The 18,927-nt window shown below is 35.0% G+C and overlaps 1 protein-coding gene across 1 annotated transcript; it reads right to left on the bottom strand.

The window, feature by feature from the left end:
* Window positions 1–2,883: 2,883 nt before the first annotated feature.
* Window positions 2,884–11,420, bottom strand: LOC129283937 (leucine-rich melanocyte differentiation-associated protein-like). Its single transcript, XM_064114351.1, has 5 exons — window positions 11,363–11,420; window positions 10,241–11,078; window positions 7,016–7,276; window positions 6,485–6,611; window positions 2,884–5,031 (listed from the first exon to the last, which is right to left on the bottom strand). Exons 2-5 carry the CDS (start codon window positions 10,381–10,383, stop codon window positions 4,909–4,911), a joined length of 654 nt encoding a protein of 217 aa, XP_063970421.1. The 5' UTR covers window positions 10,384–11,078; window positions 11,363–11,420; the 3' UTR covers window positions 2,884–4,908.
* Between the last annotated feature and the right edge of the window lie 7,507 nt (window positions 11,421–18,927).

Raw genomic sequence — 18,927 nt, 5'->3', positions numbered from 1 at the left:
TTTATGTCACGCGTCCGTCGGTCCCATCTCAGTGCACACCTCGCGCAAATCGGACTCTAAACACGTGTTGGGGCAAAAAGGACATCCTTTATAAAACATTTTGATTTTGTTTTATCATCCCCGCACATTTGACCCTAAACACGTATATTTTTCCGGGCAAAATAGATACCCTTTTTTCAATATTTTTGTGTTTTTGACACCCTTATCACGTTACGTACGTAACGTGCCCTATCTTGAAAAAGACATCCTTTTTACGTGTTTTTTTGGTCGCGCATGGTATCCACTCGTCAATGTAAGTGCCCCCCCCCCCCCCGGGTCTGCAAGCCCCTATATAATGAGCAAGATGAGCAGCCCGGTCGATCGTGTTATTTTTTTTCTTGTCCCTTTTCTTTGTTTTCTAATTAAGCTTTGACTTATTCCATTCTACCTTCGTTTCCCGCTATTGTTTGCCATTTTGTCATCTTTTAATTTATTTCCCATCATGCATGCTATTGAATTTCAAAATGATTTGTTCTTTGTCAAATGTTCTTCTTTCGTACCTTTTCTCGTCTTTTTTCCTTTTCCATTAAAAAAAATCTTCGTTTTCTTTTCACTTTTCCCCTTTCCCTTTCTTTCTTTCTCCCTCCTTTTTTTATTTTCCCGTTTTTTAATTTTCTCGGTGAAATCCGCCAGGGGGGCAGCTTGCCCACCCCCGCCTGTTACGCCACTGATTATAACATCTTTTTAAAAAGCCAAACACATGACCTGAAAGAATGATTTTTCTTCTTTATGAAGATACCAAAAACATGAAATTTTGTTAAAGGGATGGTCCGGGCTGAAAGTATGTATAGCTTAATAAATAGTGTAGAATTCACTAAGCAAAATGCCAAAAATTTCATCAAAATCGGATAGCAAATAACAAAGTTATTGAATTTTAAAGTTTAGCAATATTTTGTGAAAACAGTCGTCATGAATATTCATTAGGTGGGCTGATGATGTCACATCTCCACTTGTTCTTTTGTATTTTATTATATGAAATTATGTTTATTCAATTTTTTTCCTCCAAGAACTAGAAAATTGGATTGACAACTGATTTGGTGCATTAGGTATTTATTGCTGCAACTTATTTCATTATAAGGGAGACATATTATTCACACAAATGAAATAATGAAAAAATTATGATTTCATGTAATAACATAACAAAACGGAAAGTGGAGATGTGACATCATCAGCCCACCTAATGAATATTCATGACTACTGTTTTCACAAAATATTGCCAAACTTTAAACTTCAATAACTTTATTATTTGTTATCCGATTTTGATGAAATTTTTGACATTTTGCTCAGTGAATTCTACTCTATATACTAAGATTTAAATATTTTCAGCCCGGACCATCCCTTTAATATTTAGAGCAGCAATGGCCGAATAAAGAGGTGTTTTGGTCCGCACCAAGCTCATTAACAATGCAAAACCACTCTAGTCATAAAAGAAGCCACTTTTTGAGGGCTTGCCGACTGACTGCAATTTTGTTTCACATGACAAATGAGAAAATATTTGAAATGAAATACAAAAGAAATAGTGAGTGATGTCATCAGTCCCCTCATTTGCATACCGACCAAGAGGTGCATATAACTGTTTTGTTAGATTTTAACAAAAACTTTAAAATGTCATAACTTCCTTATTTTACATCCGATTTTGATGAAATTTTCAGTGTTGTTATGCTTGTTGGATTTTTCTCTTTTTATTAAATTTAACTTTTTGTTGGGGTAGACTTGTCCTTTCAATACCCATTCCCCTCGGGAAGTAATCAAAATATAACACAGGTAGTATATTGTTTGATATCTTCATGAAAGCAAAGTATATTTTTAACTGAAGTAAAAGAAATAGCATTTTGGCCAATGTATCTATTAAAGTAAATAGAATAGTCGTCCCTACCTAACATCACAATGACATCACCAATGCAGCCAATTTGAAGTCTCCGTGGATACATAGTGATTACCAATTTTTACAACTTCTTAAAAATTCCTAACTTTCTTATTGTTAAAACTTTCACCATATCTACTTGTCTGAGTTTTGTGAACCTCTAAAAAGAAAAACTTTCATTAGGTCGGATTTCTAATAAGTTCCTTGAAAGGGTTAATACTTTAACTCAAGAAAATCGAAGACCCCATATTGTTAATTCAATATTTTAGATTTTATTCATTCATTTTGCCATATGTATATAGGAAGTACAAGAATTTCAATCATTATTTTATACATACTGTATTAGTGTACAGTCTTGAGAATGATTCAATACATTGATGGAAGTGCAGTTAATAAAATACTATAGGAATATCATTTATAGAAATGGAAACATATGAACTCTCATTCATCAAGTTAAATTACATGCATTTATAACTATAGGCCAAGTTCTCTATGGCATAAGTATCAAGCAAGTATAACACTTAAACGTAATATACATCAGCTTTATTTGCCAAATAATATACATCTGGCATAGTTACAATTATGTGGTACTTCTATAAAAAGGAAAAAAAAAATGTACACAAAAATAAGAAATTAATAACACATATTCGGAGAGAAGCACTGTCCGACTTCTTTCCAAGATAAGACACTTCCTGATCTCTTACTGCTTTAAATTCTTTTAGAGCATTGACATCCATTTCTTTACAAACCAGGAAATCACAATTCATACTCTTATTACTTTCAATAAGAAAATATTGCACCTCATTTAAATTATCACAAAAAGTTGAAAATGAATTTCTCTTGGCATTATTCAAAACCATCCACATGAATCCAGAGCATTTTCAGTATTCTTATCCCCCCAAATCAGTATTTTGACCCCAAAACTCAGTATTTTTACCGTGTGAGATAAATATTTTGTATTTTCCCCCCAAAAAAGTGTATTTCATAATAAATTGCTTGGCGCACTCGCCCATCACGGCGCTCAAGCTGCATGCAAGCTAAAATGCGCACTGCTCTTGCAGATGAAAAAAAAACCATTGAAACTTGTGTATATCTCTTCCTGGTTTTTACAAAATGATTGAAAAAAAAACAAGTTACCTGAAATTACATTGATCTAATAACCATATTTGTGTACGTTTTATAAAATAGAGACATATAGAGATGATTTTTCTCAATAAATTACGATTTAAAAAACATATTTTTTAAAGAAAAAAACGTACTGCCGTATTTTGGTTGCAAAAACGTACTAAATACGGCTAAAACGTACTGGTTGGCAGGTCTGTAAATCCCGAACCAGTCTTCAAGATTATGTCATTAAACTTAAGACATCTCTATCTTAAAGCATTCTCTAGAGGTTGACAATCAGACAGTGAAGCTACCAAATCACAATGAATCATATCATTAATTCTCCAAATTATTATCAGAGCTTTCCTGCAACAGGTGCATATATGTTCAATACAGCTTTACTTCTTAATTGCCACAAACATGCCCCATATAAACTACAAAAATATTTAGTAATAAACACTAGTGCACTGATGATTTAATTTGGCCAAAATCTGATCTAACAATAAGAAAAATAAGAATTGAAAAAATAAGACTTTTTGAAAAACTGAGATCACTGAGACCTAAAATATTGTCATTTTCTTATTAAAAGTAGCTTGATGACAGATGACATTTCAATGAATTAGACTAAATGGAGATAATTATGTACTGTACATCAGATTGACATTCCTTTTTGCAGTAAACGAGAAATCACTATTTCAACTAGCTCTATTTAACTTATTAACTAATATTATTATTTAACTCATTTCACTAGCTGTACGCCTAAAAGAAAATAGTACTTCATCGGTCTATATTATAAGCTTGTAGGTTCAGATCCAAACCAATAAAAAATGGCAAGATTTTTCTTAGATTTACTTGATAAATCATCAATACTGTTCAAGATACACGTAAGTACTGACAATAATTTTCAAAAATATGAGTAGTTCGAGTACACTATATATTTGTTTATAATTTACTTCTTCACAAAAATGTCTTCACAGAAAATAAAAAAATACAATCATTTGAATTGATTCTTTGTCATAACAGGATTCAGTAGACTGGCATGTATAGGCCTAGATGACAGAGGTTACATATCATAAATTAAATATCATATGTTGAAGAAATTATAAAACTATGCATTAAGTATACATATTTTTCAAGGAAAAAATAGAAGAAAAACCATGTATCATAAAAAAAAAGTTTTAGCCTCAATCCAGTCAAATCATTGCTCCATAATGGTATTAATGTATGGTAGTAATGAGTGTACATATAAAGAGTATTGTGCAAAATCTACTAAACAAAATTACATTCACAATAAGTTGTACCATTAAACATACCGGTATATAGATTTTCACATGGTTAGCACACCATATCTTTGTTTTTTGAGGCAGTGTGAAATGTCTGAAAACAATGACTTTTCATATTTTTTGGAAAGTTGAATACTGAACAATGCGATTACTTATACTTGTATCAGAATTGGAATGCAGGAACAAAACCTGGTAAGTTGAAACATTCTAAAGTTGTCTGAATTGTTCAGACTCCCTGGGCTAAATGAGAGTGCAGTACACTTGGTTCATGCCACATTGATGCCTCATGCCATCAAACTTATGCTAGACTGTTAGTTAAAGTGTCAATTAGGGTCTGTGCCTGCAGACTATATCAGATGGCAAATATATTATAATGCAGGTGTGCTCTTGTGATAGGTGAAATGCAATGAAATAAGAATTGGATTCTGCTTACAATATATTGTTCTGATTTACAAACAAAAGCTGGAAGACAGTGTTGAGCTTGGCAACCTGGAGTTGATAGATGAACAACAGTCTCTTGTAAAAAGCACCACCTTTGCATCCTTTCATTACAACTACTCGACAGTGGTTCCTTCGTTTGTGTATTTGAATGCTGAAATAAAGATGGTTTCCATGGCATCATGTTTCTCCAGTAAGATCTGGAAGATCAGGTAAAGTGTCTATTGCACCAGTAGTCTCCTCCTCCATGCTCTTGCGACTGGATGAATGCCGCCTTGGCTTGGATTTCCTATCAGGAGTTTTCTGATCATAGGATTATTAGGATAGAAGCATACAGACAAAAATATCATCAATATGATTGCAATATCCCTAATTTAAATGTGATGTCTGTTCTTACTCTATATTGTTATTGCATTACAATCCCGTGCGTGTTTTACAAAGCGATGTAACAATTTGCTTAAAGGACAAGTCCACCCCAACAAAAATCTGATTGGAATAGAAAGAGAAAAATCAAAAAGCATAACACTAAAAATTTCATCAAAATCGGATGTAAAATAAGAAAGTTATGACATTTTTAAGTTTCGCTTAATTTCACAAAACAGTTATATGCACATCCTGTTCGGTATGCAAATGAGGGAACCGATGACATCATCCACTCACTATTTTTTTTGTATTTTATTATATGAAATATTTTGATTTTCTCGTCACTGTCATGTGAAACAAAGTTTCATTCCTCCCTGAACACATGGAATTCCATTATTTTAACATTTTGTGGTTCAAGCAAGGGGGTCCTGATTGTCAAATTCGTAAAAATTGAAATATTGTATAATTCAAACAATAAAAAACAAAAGAAATAGTGAGTGACATCATTGACTCTCTCATTTGCATATCACTGAGTTGAGCATAGAACTGTTTTGTGAAAAATAAGCGGAACTTTAAAATGTCATAACTTTCTTATTTTACATCCAATTTTGATGAAGTTTTCAGCGTTATTCATGTTTGATTTTTCTCTATTATTCAAATCAACTTTTTTCTGGGGTGGACTTGGCCTTTAATTGAAAATTTACCGGTAAGTTTTATCAAACATTGAATTGGTATTGCCAGTATCAGATTTGACAAAGAGTCAAGGAAGTATTTCAAAATAATGATTCACAAAATGTATTTATTGTATAAGTATTTGGTTGCTAGTCTATAGTAATTCTCACCTTCTTTCAGTCCTGCACAGAAGTCCATCCATATCATGCCACATAAAATTGTTCCAAGGCATCCACAAAAATATTAGCCTTGTATGCAACAATTGCAAATATCAAAGTGTCAACAGATTTCTGCGACCCCAAGAGATTTTTAAACTAGCGAGATTTCCCTGTAGTAGCTAACTTGATACATGTAGGAATTGCTATCAATGTCAAGTTGTAACTATCATGGACAGTTTCTGTTTGCTAAACAACAAATAAAAATCAAGGTTTCCATGGAATTTACCATCAGTGGCAAAGTTATCAGTAATTGTTTTATAAAGCAAAACAGGCCTGGGGGTATTTCACTACAAGTTTGTCAATGACGATTTTAATTTGCAATTGCACTTGAACTCATAATTGCATGTGGTATACAACATATCATTGCACTAGTCAGATTATTCAAGAGATACATGCTGCCGCAGTTAGAAATAAGATTATAATAATTGCCATTAGACGTGACCCTTATGAATCTTTATGAAACATCCTGGGTAGAGTAACTGGAAAAAAAAATCTTTAACTACCTTCTTTGTTCTTTGTTTTGTGGTGAACATTTGTTTATATATCCTTTCAGCTTCCTGTCTCTCATCCCAAGTGACTGGTTGATCATCTAATGTCTCAAGTACAGGAAGCTGACTGATCACATACTGCCTAAAAAAACAAAACATCTTAACATTTTAATGTCAAATGGTAATTTTTAGATACAATAAAACAGAAAATATGCAGATACCCTGACTTACTCATCACTAGCAACAGTTTTGTTTGGGTTTTAAATCAAAGACACATGTAATTTGTAGACTTAATAGGGACTACAAAAACGTTCAATAGAAGTTTAACCTACAGGGTTGTCAAGCACAGCAAAATAACTTTTCCAGGTACACTGACATAATATAATATCATTTTCTCTTTAAAAAATATATACATATCATGATTTTCATTAATCCATTTGTAGAAAATTTTCATTCATGGTGGTCTAAACATCAATCTATAGAGTTGTCATATAGCAGGAAATTAATAAAGAGTCTGGCTTCTTTACACTGTACACATAGTATTACCTATAGTCTTGAAACTGTTGAAAAGTGCCTCCATTGAAGAAGCTTGGTGCAGCAGGGTTATTCATCATGCTAAGAAACTTCAGCTTGGGAAAGTTCTGGGCCAAGGTCTCAACAAATGTTGTTAAGTTGGTGATGTTATTACGATTGACCCACAGGGTATGTAAGCAGGGCATTGGAGGGAACTTTGTATGTGACTTTATCTCATTGTTATCCAAGATCAGTGTGTGAATATTGTCAAAGCTCTCCAATGTCCTTAGCTCTCTGTTTTGATAATGAATTAAGGAAGAATCAATTAAGTCCCATTAACTTTTGGTAAAGGGCAAGTCCAAGAATTCACGCGCATCACGTACACATGGGACATATCAGAGGCTTTAATGGCCTGAAAAATAGTGTTAAATGACTTTCATTAGATTTAATACCATCAAGATGGCTGATATCTAGGAGAATTATAATGTAAACAAGTGGAATGCCTCTGGCGGTCTCACCTGCATCACGCGATTCAATATAGCAGCAGTGCTGAATTTGAAAACTACTATAAAATAATTATTCACAAAAACACCATTCATATAATGATACAATACTACGTTCATTGACATTTGACCTTGATCATGTGACCTAAAACTTGTCAGTGATACTTGATAACCCCTATATCCACATTTTATACACTATATCTATAAACTTTGAAAGTTATGACAGCAATCTAATAATTACCTCTAAAATGGCCTTAAATGACCTTTGACTTTGGTCATGTGACCTGAAACTTGCATGAGATGTTCAGTGATACTTGATGACTCTTATGTCCAAGTTTTATGAACTATACCAATATACTTACAGTTATGATGGTAATTCAACAAATACCCCCAACATGGCCAAAGTCCATTGACCTTTGACCTTGGTCATGTGACCTGAAACTCGCACAAGATGTTCAGTGACACTTGGTTACTCTTATGTCCACGTTTTATGAACTAGACCGATACACTTACAGAGATATGATGGTAATTCAACAAATACCCCCAACATGGCCAAAGTTCATTGACCTTAAATGACCTTTGACCTTGGTCATGTGACCTGAAACTCGGGCGAAATGTTCAAAGATACGTGATTACTCTCATGTCCAAGTTTCATGAATCAGATCCATAAACATTCAAAGTTATGATGGTAATCCAACAGATACCCCAGATGGGACGCAGAAAAAGATTTTTTTTTTCAAGTTGAGAATCCTCTAAAAGTATTTCATTTGACAACTTGTTACTCAGTCAGTGTGATAAAAGTCATAACAATCTTATATCTAAGGCAAGTTTCACGTCATAAGGCAAAACCCTCTAGTTACAGACTCTGATTAAACCAATTAATGACATTTTAGTATTGGACATTTTGCCCCCATAGAGAACACACACAATTTTCCCCATTATTATAAAAATCCAAATAATTTCAAATTTGGAAATAACAAAAGTTTTTTTTTCTTTTAAAATGTTCTATTGAGACAATATGTGATATGGCTGAAAACTTCCTAGAGATGCAACAATACAAGGAATGGATTAGAGAAATAACTTAAAAAAAACATCCTCAAAATGTTACGTATGGGACATTCCATCCTTGGACAAGACCTAATTTGCATTTTATTAGATGACACCACTTTTTTTTCCCAAAAAAGTAATAAGATGTTGGGGGGTCTATGTCCCACCTATGACTAAATCTCACAAATTTTGTTCTGATTTTCTATGAGTTTTATAATTGTCCCATACATAACACCCATTTTACCAATTGTGCAAATTAGGTGCCCCTAAATTACCATAAATTTGCATATTATCACATTTTAAATTTTCAAATTCAACATTTGGGCTCTCTTATCCCACCAAAGAAAACTTCTTCAAATAAAGATGAAATTTTGCTGCTTGACCTGTTCTTGGACTTTCCCTAAAAAGCTCCTAGTCTGCGTAGTGCTGTACACAGGCATATATGTATCTGCGCAATTCTAATAAAAGAAGATACATAATGACCACATACTTTACATAGTAGTACTATTACACAGACAGTTATTCATATAAAAATCTGACTCAAATTGGTGAAAAATATTTATTTTCAGGCATTAATGTGACGGCCTCAAAATGCAGCCTTTCTCATCAACATTTTAGAATTGTGTGTCAATTGTCAAGTGAATAGGTGTGCAGAAATTTGGCACCATTTTTTATCATTCTTAAAATGACTAGCCAAGGTTTTTTCCAAACCAAGAAAGATCTAGGGTCTTTTTCTCTCATTTTCTAATGAGAATTTTGGCACACTAAAATTCTCATAAGAATTAGAGAACATTATCAACTTATTTTTTGTGAAATAAAAAGAAATTCATGATTAATCCCGAGTTAAACTGTTAGGTGCACAGACATGGCCCCCCCCCTTCATACAGATGGCGTATACAATTACAAGAATAGTAGTAGTAGCAGATACGTTGAGAATTGTAACAAGTCATTTGTTCAGGGAATGGAATAACGTTTATCCCAAGCAAGGGAACATTGCACTTATACTAAAGCCAATTAGGCATACGCAACGAGAAGATACGCAACGAGCACGAACTCTACACATGCAATACATGGACAGGTATTCATAAAAAAATCAGACTCAAAATGATGGAAAAATGAATTTAGGGCATTTCATGTGACAGCCTCAAAATGCAGCCTTTCTCATCAAAATCCCTGAATCGTGTGCAATGTGAATGAGTGCGCAGACGTGGGGTACCATTTTTTTTTCAATCTGAAAATGACAGCCCGAGGTTTTTTCAAGAAAATCCTATTTTCTTTAATTTTTTAATCAGAAATTTGGTACACTTAATAATAATAATATAAGGAACCTTATTAACTGAAAGATTTTGTGAAATAAGAAGAAATTCATGTTAAATCTTAACTCAAATTGTTAGGTGCGCAGACTTGGGGCCCACCATCATAACATAGAATTTAGAAAGCTATGTATCAATATCATGATTATGAATGCCTATTTTCTTGGCTTGGCCTTGGGATAAACATTATTCCATTCCCTTAACATATCATACAAATGACTTGTTAAAATTCTTGACTCAGTCTCAACTTGCATGATTCTCTTTAATTCTATCAATCTTTTAACTGGAATATTGTTATTTTTGCTTTAATTTACTGATTAAAAAAAGATGTCTAACGTAAACGTATAATAACTATAATGTTTAATAAAATGAAAAACTTAGTAAAAAAAGGATACGAAAACTTGTTATGGCTCAGGTCTAAAACAAATGTTGTCTTAGAATAATGAAGAATAATGTTGTCTGGAAGTTCTTTCATGTCTTGGTAGGCCAAGTTGAGGCGATGTGTGTCGTCAGCATCCGTCAGCTTCAGTTTCGCCATCACTGATGTCTGTCACTCAGTCTTCTGCAACTCGAGCAAGCTATTTCGCTGGAAGCCGGTACGGTATCTGAGACCGGTAAAGAATTCAGTGATCCGATCCGGAGTTGACACACATTCGCACTACACAACGTTGGCACTACACACGTATGTATATGTATGACGACTTCCAAATATCGATTGCATTTGACAAACAAGTTTGTAAACCACTTTTTGAGGAAACCGAATTCATCAAGATGGCGGGTAGCGGCGGCTTTAAATTTGGATCAACAGGAACCAGTGCCAGTGGAGGTAGCTTTTCATTTGGAAATACTAGGTAAAAATATCATTACGAACAATTCTTGTTTCGGCCAGTCTATTGTAATCCTTTGCATGTTTGATTTAGTGAATGTTATTGTAAGTTTAAGTTACAAAAGCCGGCCTGGCCCGACTACTGGCCGTGGTGCGGTGTGGAGTGCAGTGGCCTGTGCCGGCTGTGCCTGTGGCTGTGTCAGTGTGGATTCAAGCCAGGCCAGATTGGCTAGCGAGTAGCGGCAGCGGTGCCCGTGAAGCTCGGCCACGCCGCCCACCTCCCTGAGCTGCGCGGCGAAGCCTCGCTTCGAACATCGCGGTGGACGTGGCGATTAAAAACAATCAAAACAAACCGTTTTAGTCCAATTATGTTTAAGTGTCCGACATTTGGGTACTTTGCTCTTAGTCTTGGCAAAAAAAAATACAATCATTGTCATTGGATAAAAATCATGTGTAAGACCACTCAGTGACTCACACAACATGCGAGGTTAGTATACTAACCTCGCACAACACATGTGATTTCATACTAATCATAGTGCATTTTGACGTTTTCATTCATCACACGAATGTGAGGGACTAAACTACGCCAAACCTTTCAATATTTGTCCACTATGTTAATCTTGATCGTATGATTTAAGTTTATTTGAATGAGGAATTATAAATTATTTATTAAAGTGTTTTTATCGCTTACCTCCAAATCTCAACCAGGATACTTCGCTCGGTCCGTCCTTAGTCATCCTTCGTACTGCGGTGGAAATTACGCAAACAACAATCGAAATGCGAAATTTTCCTATCGAACACTCTCGATTCAAGTCGTCGGCGCATAATAGGAAATTGTACCAAAAATCAACATAGTTCTCTATTTATTCAAACAATTTTTTCTGGGGTGCACTTGACCTTTAAGAGATTTTCCAATGAAAATATTACATGGAACTTGGAAATACAAATCATAATTTGGTTGAACAAAATGTTTTCTGTTAAAGGTCAAGTCCACCTCAGAAAAATGTTGATTTGAATCAATAGAGAAAAATCAGACAAGCACAATGCTGAAAATTTCATCAAAATTGGATGTAAAATAAGAAAGTTATGACATTTCAAAGTTTCGCTTATTTTTAACAAAATAGTTATGTGAATGAGCCAGTTACATCCAAATGAGAGAGTCGATGATGTCACTCACTCACTATTTCTTTTGTTTTTTATTGTTTGAATTATACAATATTTCAATTTTTACGAATTTGACGATTAGGACCTCCTTGCCTGAAGCACAAAATGTTAAAATAATGGAATTCCACGTGTTTAGGGAGGAATGAAACTTCATTTCACATGAAAATGACGAGAAAATAAACATATTTCATATAATAAAATACATAAGAAATAGTGAGTGAGTGATGTCATCAGTTCCTTATTTGCATACCGGCCGAGATGTGCATATAACTGTTTTGTGAAATGAAGCGAAACTTTAAAATGCCATAACTTTCCTATTTTACATCCGATTTTGATGAATTTTTCAGTGTTATGCTTGTTGAATTTTTCTCTTTTTATTTAAATCAAGTTTTTGTTGGGGTGGACTTGTCCTTTAAAGTATAAAACAGAAGAGGAACATATCCTTCACGTATTTTTATATCCAAAATATGTTGCCTTAGTATGGAATAATCACAATGACATAAAATGAAAATGGGTAAAGTACCTTCCTAATGATCATTGAGATTTCGCCTATGGAATCATTGTTTAATAATTTTCAAAGCTTTAAATAGATGAAAATGTTCATTGAGAAAATATACATATATATATATGAACAAAATGATAATGTCCTGATTGTTTCGCATTACGTGTGTTAGATTGCGGGCGTTTGTGTGTGTGTGTAGGAAGCAAGATGTTCGTGTTAATGTTTGCACAAAAAAGGAGAGGGAAAGGGAAAGGAAAAGGGAGGGGGAAAGGTAGAGGAGAGAGAGGGAAAAGGAGACCATAAAATAGAAAGAAAACAAAAGAAAGGAAGAGGGGAAGGGAGAGGGAAAGAAAAATGGAAAGAGCGAGAAAAGAGTAGGGGAGGGAGAAAGGAAAGAAAAGAAGAGAAAGGAAAAAGCGAGAAAGGGAATGGAGGGGGCGGGAAAGGGAAGGAGAGACAATAAAAGACAGATCAGGGGAGGGGGAAAGGTAGAGGAGAGAGAGGGAAAAGGAGACCATAAAATAGAAAGAATACAAAAGAAAGGAAGAGGGGAAGGGAGAGGGAAAGAAAAATGGAAAGAGCGAGAAAAGAGTAGGGGAGGGAGAAAGGCAAGAAAAGAAGGGAAAGGAAAAGCGAAAAAGGGAAGGGAAAGGGAGAGAAGAAAAGAAGGGAGAACGAAAATGGGGAAAGGGAGAAGGAGAGGGGATGATGAAGGGGATGGGAAAATGTCAAGTTTGAAGATCTGAATATTAACACTAAAACAAAATTAGACTCCCATGTTTTATTTATAAAAATACCATCTTTTTCATGATTATAAAGGTTCAACGTCCCTGTTCTAGGTCTAAACTTCAACATAAATCTACTGGCGCTTCGCGCTTGAATTCTGGAGGTCATTCCTCTTTTAAAAGTATAGGTAATCTGTCGGACTTTTCAAATCCCAAATTTAAATCTTAAGTGCAAATGCCCTCGCATTATTTTTCATTTAGATACAGTCCTGTCATCAATATCAAAAACTCTAAGCGCGAGCTTCGCGCTGGCATCATTTTTGTAAGTGACATTTATGATGTTGTTCATATTTTAAAAATGTCCATTTGTTGAGGTTTAAATGTCCAAAAGTTCAGCGCTCGCATAATTTGTAAGGTAAATAGGCCTACCCTTTTATACAAAGGTAGGGACAGTGATTTTCCGCGATCGCGGAAAACGGACAGAATTCACGAAAAGGGCCTTTTGAAACGGAAAATGGCATTTCAAACGGAAAATCACGGAAAACGTATTTTCCCTCAAAATACACAGAATAGCAACAGAAATTACTCCAAAATCACAACAAAATGAGAATATTAAATGGCCAAAAAAACCCAGAAAACACGATCTCACTTCGCTACTATCATGACAATTCACACATCATGACTGCACTCGACATCAGCACACTCGATTGTACCCCGCACCGTACCCGTATCCGGCCGGTGTACCGGCGGATCCTGCGCCTGGCAGATACTGTTCTAGGCACCAAATCCGCCGGCGGATCGTGTTCTACTCCGGCGGATTCAGTACCAAAAAAGGCCACTCTCTTCGGAAGATATCGTTCTTGCGCTATCGCGATATCCTTCACTCACATACGTGGAGGTGCCGTGGCCGAGTGGTCTAGGCGGCCTGGCTATGCCCGTGAGCCTGGAGGCATTTAATCTGCAACGCTCTTTTATCTTGCTTTCAAATAAATGGAAATGCTATATGCATTAGTGGTAACTATATAGGTGTGCACTGTTTAAAAAAAAAAACGCCTTGTAATAAAAAATATGCATTTTTAATTCATTTTATACCTATTAAATCCTTCTTATCACAATTTTAGGGATAAATTTGATACAATATGCATCAATTATGATTGATACAGAGTATTAAATAAAGGCAAACAATGGCAGGATTTTGTAATAAGTTTTCTAAAGGGAAGTATAGATAATGATCACTGCAAATTAAATTCTTGATTTGCGAAATTCCTATGTATTTTATTTCCTCCACATTTTCTCGTATATTTTTTTCTCCCTTCCCTCCTCTTTCTATTTCTCCCTTTTTGGTGCTATATCTAATCACCCACGCGTATACGCCCCAGATATATTCATGATGTGCCAGAAATGTTAGGAAACTGGAGAAGAGGCAAAAGGGGCGAAATGAGCAGGGACAGAAAGAAAGGCCAAAAATAAAGAGATGAAAAACCAGAAGGGGGTATAGTAAGAGAAACAAAAGATATAAAGGAGAAATTATATTTCACTAAAGATCCCATATTGATCTTAAAATTAGATGACTGAGAGGTAAATTGAGGAGCATACGATACATGGCGTATCTAACTTTTGTCAGGGTGAACTTCGATCCGGTCCCCAAGTTCAGATTCCTTAACAAAAATATTGAAGAAAAAAAGAATTAAAAAAAAAATACATGATAAATTAAAAATTGGCCTACAATAAACTACATAAGAAATAAATCATGTTTTGACATTTTTATTTTTATTTTTTTTTAAATGTCAAATTTATGTTTTCACCCAAAATTAGCATTCTACAAGCAATAATATGAGTTAACAGCAAAACATATTTTCATACACTTATTTGCATCATTTATTTGGAAATATGAAGTTTTAATTTGTTGAAATTTTTCTAAACATTTGTAGTTTCAAAAACCAATATGCCTATACAGTGCGTATCGAAAAAACGGGACAGATTTGAAAAGTCTATAAAATTTTTGTTTCAAATTATGACATCTATATATTGGTGTTAATAGGTGCTCTGAGGTCTTATCTTTCAAATGCCATTTAAAAAAATAGTTTTGTTCATGCTTGAGCGAACACGGAATGTTTTTGTTTGGGGTTAAAAAGGAATCTTGCGCCAAAATGGCATAACATGATAAATGATCGGACTTCTTGCTATTTAGCAGACTTCCTTTTAACCTTTTAATTATCTTCGACATAATTTTCGAATTATGCTGTTAAAATTCATTTTCGAATTATGCTGTTAAAATTCATTTTCGAATCTGTTTATTTGCCTGAATTGTTCTGTTGTTTCTTTTTAATATGTTCTCTTTTAGCTTTCAATATTCATTCTATATAAGCAAAAACAAAATTTTTAAACAGAGTATTTTTTAATCCTTCCATTGTGTGCTACAAAGGTTATGGTGCTTTTGAACAGTGGCATACAGATGGGTGGGGGCTCGGGGTGTTACCCCCCCCCCCAATAAAAAAGTGGAAAGGGAATACAAGGAAAGATAGAAAGTGAAATATGATTTATTTTCTAAATATTTTGTCAAAATCTATCACAGAATTGGATATTAAAAAAAGTGGAAATTTTTGCTTGCTCGCTCACAACTATTTAAATACATTTTATCCGATCTGCCATATCTAGCTCCTTCAAAATTTATATATTGCCATTGAAAGACATGAATCCTTTCCTGTTTGCCCTGTCAAGCACTTAATTAAACTTGGTCAAGGAATCAATGACCCCTTGAAAATAGGATTCATGTTTTTCTATTATAAAGGTACCATAACGTAATTTTTTTCACCTAATGAAATACGATTTGAATAACTACAAGTTCTCCCAATTAACATGATTAATAACGCAAATCTTCTTCCTTGGGTTGACAAAAGTCTTCTTTTCTTACTTATGAAGGAAAATTCAAAGGTTAAAGAAGTTTTAATGAAAAAACAAAATAATTCAAGTATATAAATACATTTGTAAATAAAATTTGACAGCATAATTCGAAAATCATGGCGAAGATAATGAAAAGGTAAAAAGGAAGCCTGCTGATTAGCAAAAAGTCTGATCGTCAAATTTCTAATTTCTGCCATTTTGGCGCAAGCCTCTCTTTGAACCCCCAACAAAAACGTCCCTTGTTCGCTCAAGCATGAACAATTTTTTTTTAAATGGCATTTCAAAGATAAGATTTCAGAGCATCTATTAACATCAAAATATAGATATCATAATTTGAAACAATTTTTTATAGACTTTTCAAATCTGTCCCGTTTTTTTTTATACGCACTGTATGGGGGTGCACATTTTCGCCAAACAGTCTGGCAAACTGACACTAACATTGGTGTGAAAAAGCACAGTTAAAGAGATCGATGCATACTGCGGACTGAAAATAGTATACAAATTCACAAAAACAAAATGATGAAAATTTCATCAAGATCTGATAATAATAAATATAGCAAAGTTTTGGCGTATGTGCCAGGTCTATGTAATACATGAAATATCGAGACATTATTTCTCCTATTAATCCTCACCCCCATCGAGCCCTATGTCGAACGCTGTATGGATCCACCCCTGAATAAAAATTCACTAAAGGCGGACGAAAATCCCCCCCCCCCCCCAATTGCGATCGACATTGCCAGAGCCGCGCATGCGCGCGCTGCCGAGGTTGTCTGAATTACACGTATAGTCAATAGAACCAAATCCGCCGAGGAACCAAATCTGCAAACTTCAAGCCGCGCAAACCCGGCGGATATGGTTCCGATTAAAAACGATATCGGCCATTTAGAACGATATCTGCCGGCGGATACGGTATCCGCCGGTGGAACCGAATCCGCCGCTACACCGGCCGGCCGGGTTGACGTTGGGCTTCACATGCACACGTATCGTTCAACTACATGTACACAGTTGTGTGTTGCTGCCCTCTACGTTTGAAGATGTAACAGCACGATATCGTGGTCTTAAAATCCAAGATGGCGGATTGGGAAAAGACGATGACTGATGATAACGATGTCCAAAAACCCCCAAAATTATCGATGAAATATCATTTCACCGTGAAATAATGCTAATAATATGAAAGGTGAGGATGTATGCATGCAAAATGGGTGTGTTAAAATATTTTATTCACCCGCATAGATCCGATTAGAACGGATTTTATTGTGTTGTTGGTACAGTAGCAGATACAAATTTTGACCAGTGCGAGTGTGCATGTAAATGTGTATTACGGAAATGTCACATTTCCGTGTGTACAAAGTCTATGGGGAAACGGAATTTCCGTTTTCTGACATGCTGAAACGGAATTTGAGATTTTCTGAAACGGAAAAGGCAATTTTTTGAAACGGAAAATCACTGTCCCTACAAAGGCGCTTATACAACGTCCAGAATGCAGTTCGGAATATTGAAAATAACTATTGGTCCCGCTATTTCTGCCCGTGCGACAAGCATTTATCATTTTGAATCATGAGATTCACCTTTAAAATATGATGAAAAAGTATCGTTAAGACTGAATCAAGAAAAAAAGAAGCTCACGTTTCACGCTCGCATTTTGATCCGTTAGCTTGTGATAATAATGGTGACTTCGTTAATATATCTTAGCGGACATGTCCACCTTTTGGTGCTTCAAGAAAAATAAACACAACACACAAATAATAATAGAAAACGAACAAGAATAGAATAGATAGTTACCTATCCCACGCATTAATTCTTATTTAACAGTCCCCAAAACGTCTTTTTTTCGTGTTAGCTTATTTCATATACATATATATAGGCCTATATATAAATATATATATATATATATATATATATATATATATATATATATATATAGGTCTCCTCATCATGGTTATAAAAAGTGCTCAGAATGTTTTATTTTCAAGTCCTTGTATCAGAATTTTCAGCTCGGGCAGCTCTATCGCATTTTGATTACTATCCTGTTGATTTATTTACTTGAACAAAATATTTAAAATGTCCAGCTTTTAGAACAGATATCAAAAAAAGGTATTCACCTTTGATCATAGATGAGGAAGAAGAAAAAAGTGCAAAAAAATAGGAAACAAACTAACGAATTAATGTGACATAATTTTTCTTAATTTCAAGGCGACTCTTTACATTTCATCATCGCTGATGGCGCTACAATAGAAAATACCGCTTGACAGCAAAAAAAAAACAGAAAGAGGAAAATAATGCTGAGCGTCTAAAATGCAGCTAGCAGTACCAGCTGCAGAACCGTAAACAAACATCTTGTGAATAATATCGCGCGCCCTCTTTAAGCAAAAGTTTACAACCACGATGACCCTGCGGTATCTACGTGAAGATCACGAGAAAATGCTTTTTTTCCCTTAAAAACACACCAAAGAGAAGTCAAGAAACGATCCATATGGTTCGGTAAGTTTCATAGCACAATTAGAAACATTATTTTAAAAGGAATGGCATAGTTATTTTAGTAAAAAGGGTGTGAAAAATTCGCGTGCACCATGTGCATATGAATCCTTGGCACCCGAGATGCATTGATCCCATGAGTGGTGTAAGACTACCTCGGGCGATGTTCGTGCAGGCTCCACTCCACTTGGTCTTGGCACTTCACTACCGGCACCGCTACACTATGCTCCACCTACCCGGGTAGGTGGAGCGTAGACGCCGTAGTGTAGCGGTAGTGAAGTGGATGTTCGTGCAGGCTCCACTTCACTACCGCTACACTACGCTCCACCTACCCGGGTAGGTGGAGCGTAGTGTAGCGGTAGTAACGGTAGTGAAGTGGAGTGGAGCCTGCACGAACATTGCCTGAGGTAGTGTAAGACTAAACTAAGTAAGTAAGTTAGATCTAGATTAGATGATCTAGATCTTATTCTAGGCCCTATTTGATTT

This window comes from Lytechinus pictus, unplaced genomic scaffold (assembly GCF_037042905.1).
Source record: "Lytechinus pictus isolate F3 Inbred unplaced genomic scaffold, Lp3.0 scaffold_19, whole genome shotgun sequence".
In the NCBI taxonomy this organism is placed as follows: Eukaryota; Metazoa; Echinodermata; class Echinoidea; order Temnopleuroida; family Toxopneustidae; genus Lytechinus; species Lytechinus pictus.
Note: the sequence above shows the minus strand (reverse complement) of the source record. Positions and strands in the feature narration are given on the sequence as shown.

Bases quoted from the DNA above. Each gene is read 5' to 3' on its own strand.
- LOC129283937 (XM_064114351.1), bottom strand. From the start codon at position 10,383: ATGGCGAAACTGAAGCTGACGGATGCTGACGACACACATCGCCTCAAC. The intron at 6,612-7,015 runs GTAATACTATGT...TTGTTTTTTTAG, and splicing joins CAACAGTTTCAAGACTATAG to GCAGTATGTGATCAGTCAGC. The intron at 5,032-6,484 runs GTAGTTAAAGAT...TCCTATGATCAG, and splicing joins CAAAACAAAGAACAAAGAAG to AAAACTCCTGATAGGAAATC.